Source organism: Apium graveolens, unplaced genomic scaffold, assembly GCF_009905375.1.
Source record: "Apium graveolens cultivar Ventura unplaced genomic scaffold, ASM990537v1 ctg216, whole genome shotgun sequence".
Classification (NCBI taxonomy): domain Eukaryota; kingdom Viridiplantae; phylum Streptophyta; class Magnoliopsida; order Apiales; family Apiaceae; genus Apium; species Apium graveolens.
In genome coordinates this window covers 49,152-59,339 of record NW_027417548.1, presented here as the reverse complement: position 1 = coordinate 59,339, position 10,188 = coordinate 49,152, and the positions used below count along the sequence as shown (strand labels likewise).

Here is a 10,188-nt window from a genome sequence, read left to right as displayed (position 1 = left end):
TTCAACAATAATCATGTTAATCTAAGAAAAACAATGAGTTTATTGTCTAATACTCTCGAAAAGCTAGTAAAAACACACGTTTGGTTTGACCAATAAAGAAAGAAACGCTAGCAACGTCAGATTGGAGACTTTTCCAGCTTGAAGTTGCCTAGAAGTTACGGGCCCCTAGTGTGTGCATGTGTTTTTGAATTCTTTTTTCTTGGCTTATTACGAAAATGGACAAGTTGCCCCTCTACCTCTTCATCTGTATATAAACTCACTCACATTCTTATTTTCTAATCTCAGTTCAAGCTCTCTCATCACTTCTCTCCAAGACTCATTTGCATAAACACACATATAAAGCTACTTCAAAGTAATCATATATATAAGTTTATTTGAAAATGGTGAGGGCTCCTTGCTGCGAAAAGATGGGATTGAAGAAAGGTCCATGGACTCGCGATGAAGATCGGATTCTCATTAATCATGTCACTCTTCATGGTCATGAAAACTGGCGAGCTCTTCCTAAACAAGCCGGTAATTAATCTCACTAATCACTATATAATCATATATATGTATGAGTGACGGAGTTACAGAGGAGCTAGGTAAGTTGTAATACATGTGTAGTTAATAATGTTGTGATTTTATGACCATCAGGTTTGTTAAGATGTGGGAAGAGTTGCAGACTTCGGTGGACAAATTATTTGAGGCCGGACATAAAACGTGGGAATTTCAGTGAAGAAGAGGAGCAAACTATTATCAACTTGCATCATGAACTTGGAAACAGGTGTGTGTATATCACTCTTGTTTTATGTATACAGATACACGGTGACTTGTATTGACCTATATATGTTCAAAGTTGTCACTAAAGTAGTGTGAAGTTTTAATCTGCTTTTAAATTTCTCTATTTTATAATTTCAAAAGGCAAGTGGGATTATAACTTTTGAAAAATTGCTCCAACACAATTTGCATCATCTGAAGAAGTTGAAAAATTCTTTTAAGTAAAATAATCAACCTGTTTTAGTGGTAAATAAAACAAAGGCGAATCTTGTCACGGCTGCGCAAAGTTAAAAATATTTCATTAACAGGGTAAAGTTTTGCCTATATTTCATATTTTTTCATCTTATAATTTTCGATGTCAAAATATGTTAATATACAAATTTAAGATTCTGAAAATGTCAGACAGTTTCCTTGACAAACAAAATATATTGTGTAAGATGTTTGGTTTGTTTATTATAGAGTTAAGTGTTAATGACCGTGATTCAAACATGTAGTAATCCTTTTCTGGTTTATTTGATGTGTGCAGATGGTCTGCAATTGCAGCATGTTTACCAGGACGAACAGACAATGAGATTAAAAATGTGTGGCACACTCATCTTAAAAAGAAAATCAAGAACATTCAAAAAAGTACTGCCCCAACATCCAATAATGCGCAACAATCAAGTGATTTTAAATGTACCGCCCCATCGAAACTTGGAGATGTGGATGACATTTACCAGCAAAATTCACCTCAACAACAATCATCCATGACAACCACAACCAGTACTAATGAAGATAACACGAGTGCGTCGATGGATGCTGATCCCTTGAGTGATTTTCTTCAAGCCGATGATACATTCTGGTCTGAAGTGTTTTCGAGTGAGAATTCCAGTGACTCAAGTGACTTTCTAGCAGATAATGCGGGTACAGCTACAAGTGGATTACATGTTGATGACTTTCACCTGCAATTCCCTGAATTCGATGGATTCAGTGATAACAGTTTTGTCAACATGAATAGCGATACCATAGACAATTTCTGGTATGGCATGCTAACAAATTCATGTGGCCAGTTACCGGAATTTTAAATCACAGATGCTCCGGCCTTTTTTTAGAGTAGGATGAGTAGTTGGAGTCGAATAGCATCTTTGGAATTGTATTTTATTATATTTTCAGGTTTTCTATTCTTCTTGTTACCGACAAAATATATCTCTAGTTCTAGGCTTTACCGATTTTGGTGTGTGAAAATTGGAATACCCAAATGTAGATATTACTAAAGACCAATATAATCTATGTTCGGCTCTAATACAGAGAATGTTTCATGTTGGGATACATACTTTGCACATGTACACGTACCTTATATATCTTACACTGATCAGAAAAGATAAGGGTTTATCCGTTTGATGCGGTTTGATATTAGTTATGTGTTAGGATTGATCGATATAAACAGATTAGTGACAGTCAACTGTAATTAGTTAGTTAATTTAAAAAAAAATTGTTTTCCCTCCTGTTGTATATAAGTAGAGTAGGCCTCTTTTGTAGTTACTCAAACTTTGTAACAAACTTATCATTCTTGTGAGAAATGAACAAACATGCTCATTCTCTTCTTCAATATATACAATCTGGTTAGGTTTCACATGGTATCAGAGCAAGATCATCAATAGCGAAATCATGTTCTTAGGATCGTAATCTCTCTCAATTTCTCTCTCTTTCTTTCTCACAGATCTCTCTCGTAATCAAAGGTACTATCGTTTCTTGTAATCAGTTTTCTTCAATTTTTATGAATAACACTGAATCAATCATGGATTCACCTTAAAATCTTTGTTTCTTCTTTTGAGATTCATTTCGTAATCTTTCGTGTTTTTTGATTTCGTTCTGCTTCTTTCTTGATTTGAGTAATTTCTTTCGATTAATCACGATTTCCAGATCTATTGTGATTGTAACCGTTTCTGCTTATTTTCGCTGTGTATACACATTGTTGTGAACAAATTGATTAGATCTATCTTATAGAGATCATTTCTTTGTGATTACAATTTTGATTAGTATATTGACAAACACCTAAACGTACTCAATGGCTGATTCTCGTACTAATGAAAAAAATAATCATGATAATTCTGCCGACTCTCAACAATTCAATCACGATAATCTCTATCATCATCAATCGTCTGATTCTCCTGGCATGAAGTTAGTCAGTGAGTCATTTGATGGAACATGATTCAGTAACTGGAAACGTTCGATGACTATAGCCTTATCTGCTAGAAACAAACTAGGTTTTGTTGATGGATCAATTCCTAAACCAGCCAGCATTTCTCCCTCTATTAAGTCTTGGTTAAGGTGCAATGATATGGTTATTTCTTGGATTCTTGGAGCTTTGTCTAAGGCGATTGGCCGTAGTGTCATTTATTCCAATTCTGCTCATGAAAAGTGGAATGAGTTAGAATAAAGATATGGTACCTCAAACGTGGCTCAACTTTTTGGTTTGCACAAGGAACTCACTGAAATTTCACAGGGAAACTGTAATGTTGCTGATTACTTCACCAAGTTGAAGATGTTATGGGATGATATTGATGCTCTATGCTTAATTCCTGTTTTTTCATGTGGTTGCGCCTACGGTGCTTCTCAGAAATAGTCCAAATTTCAGCATGATCAAATGATGATTCAGTTTTTAATGGGATTAAATGATTCTTTTACTGCTATAAGAGGATCTATCTTGATGAGATCTCATTTTCCTTCAATAGGCCATGCTTGTTGTCTCTTGCTACAGGAAGAAACACAAAGAGAAATTCATTATAATAGTCATTTTCTTGTTGATTCTGCCTCATTGGCTGTGAACTCAAATCGATTTAATTACAACACAAACTATGGGAATTACCCAGCTGGAAAGAGGGGCACTGATGCCAAGAAACTTCACTGTAATTACTATAAAAAAACATGGTCATGTTATTAATAAGTGCTTTAAATTCCATAGTTTTCCACCAGATTTTAAATTCAACAAGCCATTCAACAATTGAAAGAGAATGGTTGCTCAAGTTGAAGTCTCAGAAACACTATCACATCTTCCGGCTCCTAGTGTTGCCAATTCTGTCAGTTCTGGTTCTTCTAGGACATCTACAATGACTAGTATTTTACCAGAAATGTATTCACAACTAATGAATCTGCTCAAAACTACTCAGTCTTCAGACTCTACTATTGGCACTGCAAATTTTGCAGGTATTACTTCTCAAATGAAAACATCTTTTATATATTTTTCTGATACACAAAGTACTAGTTGGATATTAGATAGTGGTGCGAGCGACCACATGTGTTCACAAAAAGAATTGTTCACTGCATTGAGTGTTTTACCCCATCCTATACACATTTATTTACCTCATGGGGAAATCATCACTGTATCTCATGCTGAGACTGTTCTTTTGACCCACTTCTTGTGTTTTACAGGGCCATTCTATGAGGAATACACTGGAACTTGGTAGTTCTCAAAGGGGCCTGTATCTGTTCCATTCTCCTCCTGATATAAAAGAGTGCTCTTCTATAAATGTATCTTCTTTCAGTCATTTCAGTTGTAATAAACATATTATTAAAGATACTGTTTCAGCTTTAATTTGGCATCATAGATTAGGTCATCTACCCTTGTCTAAACTACAGACTATATGTCATATTGATTCTCGTGATGCCAAATTAATTTCTGCTTGTGATGTTTGTGCGAAAGCATGTCAACATAGACTTCTTTTCCCATAAAGTAGTATTCATACAATTGCAAAGTTTGAGTTACTTCACATAGATCTTTGGGGTCCCTATTTAGTTCAAACGTATAATAAACACAAGTATTTTCTTACCATTGTTGATGATTTTACTCGTATTACTTGGACTAATTTGTTGAGTTCTAAGAGTAATGCGTTTGAATTCATCATATATTTTATTTTAATGGTTCAAAATTAGTTTAAAGGAACAATTAAGATTGTTCGAACAGACAATGCTCTTGAGCTTGGTCTCAGCAAAATAGCTTATGATTTTTTTCTATCTAATGGCATAATCCATCAAACTTCATGTTCACACACACCACAACAAAATGGTGTAGTTGAACGTAATCACAAACATCTTCTCGAAACATCTAGGGCTCTTTTATTCCAATCCAGATTACCAAAACAATTCTGGGGGGATTGTGTTCTTGCTGCAACATATCTGATAAATCGTTTCCATCTAAGCTGTTGAACAATTGTTCTCCATATGAGCTATTATTTTCTCTTAAGCCCGACTACTCGAGACTTAAACCATTTGGTTGTTTAAGTTACGTTTCTACAACAAAACTACAAAGAGATAAATTCACACCACATGTTATACCTTGTATTTTTCTAGGGTATCCGTATGGAAAGAAAGCTTACAAGTTTCTTAATCTTAAAAATAATTATGTGCTTATTTCACGAGATGTGGTGTTTCACGAGTCCATCTTTCCTTACACTAGTCACAGAACTGGTAAATGCATTCCTTTACCTATACTTGACTTTCATGATAAGTCTACTTCTTATCATGATGTACCAGTTCCTATAGTACATACTCCAAGTTCTTCTAATTATTTCTCTTATTTGGATACAAACAATGGTTCTTCTCATGATAATCCACCCCAGGTCCGTAAATCAACTAGATCTTTCAAAGTTCCAAATTATTTAAATGATCATGTTCATTCTTATGCCAAAACTGCTAGTTCTTATCATAATACTACTTGTTTTTGTACTATAACCTCGACGTGTACTCCATCTGTCAGTTCTGTGCAATCTTCTTCTTTTTCTGCAAATATCATTGTAAGTCAAATGTCATAGGCCTATTTGTATATTCGAGGATTCAACTCAACTCAAATAAGAATGTAATAAGTAAATAGTGGATCTACCGTCAAAGAGATCTCGCAAAGTAATATCTGTCAAAGGATTCAGAAACAAGGTTCATCTACAGACTTGAGGAATTAATTCACTGGAAGAAGTTCAAGAAATTGATCATGCCTCAGTGATATAAATCAAGAGTGTGGATTTAATCAAGTGACAGAGATCTCGTCAGGGTATCAGATAATTACAAGGATTTAATCTGAAGAAAATCAAAATGTCAAAGTCAAGACATGAAGAAACGTCACGGAAGTTAGTCACTCATGAACCAGACAGTACATCGAGTGTCAATATTGAAGTGGTGGAATTGATTCATAATTGATAGTGATTTTCAGAAGATTTTCAGAAGAATGGTTGCTGCTCAAGATTAGTATTAATTCTCTATTAATTAATTAAGTCATATAATTTAATTAAGAAAATAAATTATATCTGCAAAGATTAATTTATTGATTAATTGAATTAATTGATTAATTAATACTGAATTAATATTAAGGTTTTTCAGAATTTTAATTGGATTAAAATCTGCATTAAATCAGCAAGACAATTGAAAATGAACTAGCATGACAATCAGGATTGTCATACCGATTGTCATGCCAGGCCATTTTCAATAGTCTCACCGAAAGTTACACTGGGAGGAGATTGTCTTGCTAGTTCATTCTGATAGTCTTGCTAGTTCATTTGATTGTCATACCGAAAGTCTTGCTAGCTGTTGAGATTGTCTTGCTAGTTCAAAGGATAGTCTCACCGAAAGTCCTACCAGCTATGGGATTGTCATTCCAGTTCATTCCATTTTGTCGATTGATTAAAAAGACAGAAGCAGCCATTCAAGAATTAACAATTCAACAGAAAAGAAGTCAAGAACATACAGAGAGAAAAAGCAGCCAAATATTTCATCTTATTTGCTAATTCAAGATCATAATTTCTAGTTTGTAATGTTAAATCCAATCAACTAGAAATCATTCTCTTGTTCTTGTGTAACAATCTAGCGGATCAAAATCCCTAGAACTTAATCTCAAATCGCGTTTAGCATTTGATTCTAATTATTGCAAAAATAGAAAAAGTTCATGTCGAATTTATTCTAAATTTGTGATAATTAATTTGAGATTAATTCCTTGTAATCGATACAGTTGTTGTAACACCTTTCAAGTTTAATAATATTTTTTATTTAACTTGAATTTTGTTTCACATTTTTTTATTCCGCATTTAATTCGATTATTCGGTACTGTTTGTATTCAACCCCCCCTTCTACAAACACATTGGGACCTAACAATTGGTATCAGAGCCTTCTGATTAACGAACAAATCAAGATCCTAGACTTTTGTGATTTTTCAACTCCTTGAATTTTTATTCATTCAAAAATTCATAATGACTTCACAAAAAGTTGGAACCGTTAAAATTCCACAATTTGATAAAGAGAATTATATTATGTGGAAGAAGAAGATGCTCTTATTTTTACAAGTGGCAAATCCCAAATATTCAAACTTGTTAAAGAAGGGGATAAGAACTCCGATGGTTATTGAACCGGAGGTGATAGTAGATGATGTTGTGATCACCAAAGCCAGAACCTATCCTAAAGATCCTAAGGATTTTTCTCCTGCTGAAAAAGATGAAGCCTCCTTGGATGCCAGCCTTCAGTTAATTTTAATTGATTCCCTTGATCCCTTGATGAACAGACATGTGATGAACTGTAAAAATTCCAAACACATGTGGGAAACTATTGAGGTGATCAATGAAGGCACAGAGGAAGTTAGGGAGAACAAGTTGGAGATCCTAACCTCTGAGTATGAATATTTTAAATCAAATCCAGGAGAAGGAATTACTGAAGTGTTTGAGAGGTACAATGCGTTGATCAACAACCTGAACATAAATGGGAAATATTATTCAATCAGGGAGGTCAACAAAAAGTTCCTTTTAACACTGCCAACTCATCTTGAACATAGAATCACTGCCATTAGAGAAGCTAGAGATCTGAGTGAGATTTCTTTGGACATGCTCTACGGAGTGTTAAAAACCTATGAGTTAGAGCAGATTCAACAGAAGGAAGTCTACGGGAAGGATAGAATGGTCAGCACATCTACTGCACTTGTAGCTGAAGGTCAACAACAACAGCAATCTCAACAATTGGAGAGAATGGTACAGTGTTCCAAGGCTGAGGAGAATATGTTAGTAGCATAATATGATCCTCCTACTACAAATCAATCAAGTGATGATTTTTATTCCTTGGAAGAGCTGGAGCAATTGGAAGACGAGTCAATGGCCCAAATTGTCAAGAGATTCTCCCATGTCAGATTCAAGAGGAATCTCAAGCTTAAGTACAAGTCCAACTACAACAAATTCTAGAAAGGTGGATCTTCATCCTCTAACACCAGCAGTGGTGGATACAAAACAGGGATGGTTGATCGGAGCACCATTAGATGCTATAACTGTAATGAGTTGGGACACTTTGCCACAGAATGTAGGAAGCCAAAGCAAGTAAGAAAGAACTCTGAAAGGGCTTATCTGGCAAAGGGAAGAAGCTGGGATGATACTGATAGTGAAGATGAAGATGAAGGAAATCTTGCTCTTATGGCTATTGATGGAAAAGCTTCATCGTCAAGAATAGAGGTAAAACTTTCTGATGCTGAAATGGTTTATCATCTAAGAGGTAACTTAGATTGTGCACGTCGTGATAATGAACTGTTAAATTTACAGATCACAGACCTTGAGAAAGAGGTCAATGAATTAAGACTTGTGCACATTAATCAAGAAAAATTAAAAGAACAAGTATCTTTTCTAGAGAATAGAGTTGACTGTTATAGAAAACTCGAAACTATTCTCAAAGACAAGATCACCGGTCTTGAGACTAAGGTTAGAGCCTACTTCAATTCTTGTTCGAAGGCTAAAGAGTTCTACAGTAAGCAATCTGTTAATCAAACATCTGGAATAGGTTATGATTACAATGTTGCTATTGGAGAATTAGGCATAAACTCCCCTCCTCGTGTCTGTGCTAAAGGGAGGGAAGTACCACATGTGCTTAAGGGTGTTGATGAACCCCTCTATAAACCATCAATTGCTGAACCATTTGATGTGACCTCTTCTGTTATTCAGGAAGAAATACGTGCTGAAGATCATGCTAATGAGAAGGTTGTTTCCAAGTCAAGTGTGTCGAAAGTTCCAGTCAAAGTTGTGAAAGCAACTGAGACTAACTCAGATACACATGAGTTGGATAACAAAAATGCCATGTCTGCCATGCATAAATTGCCTACTATTAATCACTCTCATAAAGCATGTGCTGTTTCTAATTGTATGTCTTGTGCTTTTAATATGATGTATGCTTATTTTAATGGTAAGCATGTTTCTAATGATAAGACTACTCCTCGTCAGCATGTGAATAACAAGAAGCATGATAGGTCTAAGACTGCTAGTCCTTCTAAGGCTAGAAAGGAGACATTTGTGCCTAAGCTTAAACAGAAATTTGTTAAGGCTGTTTACAAGGTCAAATGTTCAGTCATTGAGAAAGTTAAGGCAATTAAAATTAAAAATGTTGTTTTGCCTGACAAAGGACAGTTCTACAAGTATGCCGGGCCCAACCAAGTTTGGGTTCCGAAGAAGGTCTAATCCATTTGAAGTGTAGGGCAGTATACAGGTGTAACCGGTAGTGTGGATTCTTGACAAGTGGATCATCAAGACATATGACCGGAGATAGAGCCCTGCTATCAAATGTGGATTGAGAAAGCTGGCCCCCTGGTTACCTTTGGAGATAACAGCAAAGGTTTATCTGAGGGATATGGCTGTTTGCAAGCTGAATATGTTATCAGTGAAATTTTGTATATTGTGCTAGGTTACTATCAGGAAGCAGTATCTAACATATAACACCAGTGACGAGACTTGAGAATATTACGACATATCAGGCACCTGCTGCATATTACACTTGGAATTGGACTCTAGTAAGATGTGTACAAGTGTACTCCTGGTTGGTGGGTCAAAAGAGGAAGTCAGTGCACCACAGTTCATGGACTTTGCAGCTGCAGATCTATTGGACTATGCAATCTCTTCTTCACAATCTCACTTCAGGTTGGTATGAACTAGTATACTGCTCAAGCAATCGTCAAGGACATGGTATGGCACTCTAACTGCAGTTACAGTTTTATATGTATAAGTAGAGTCGTCATATTAATAACTATCTTATCACTAGGCACAAACATATTATTTTATATGTGGAGTGATATATTGATAATGCTATCATTGAACTCAAACTTCTTTATAAATTAGTGATTTCTTATGTCATGTAAAATCTTTTGAAATCACTATTGTAAATCATTTTCTCTCTATTACCATATGTTCTGTGATACAGGTTCAGTCTCCAATGACTTTTTTTCATTGATAGTCATGAGGTTGAAAACCCACAACATCTATCCCAGACTGTAAAGACAAACACAGAAACAGAACCAACCAACACTCTCTTACCACTAAATGTAGTATGAATGAGCGTGAGGGAGATAGTGCCTTAATGCACCATATAAGGAAGGTTCTGTAGTCAACCCAATAGCTCTGTCTCCTACATAGATGAGTAGTATTTAAATCGAGACAACTGCTAGCCCCCATA

General features: G+C 35.4%; 1 protein-coding gene across 1 annotated transcript; it reads left to right on the top strand.

The window, feature by feature from the left end:
• Positions 1-276: 276 nt before the first annotated feature.
• LOC141700327 (transcription factor MYB14-like) lies at positions 277-2,064 on the top strand. The gene is made up of 3 exons (XM_074504128.1): positions 277-513; positions 634-763; positions 1,283-2,064. Exons 1-3 carry the CDS (start codon positions 381-383, stop codon positions 1,818-1,820), a joined length of 801 nt encoding a protein of 266 aa, XP_074360229.1. The 5' UTR covers positions 277-380; the 3' UTR covers positions 1,821-2,064.
• Positions 2,065-10,188: the final 8,124 nt, after the last annotated feature.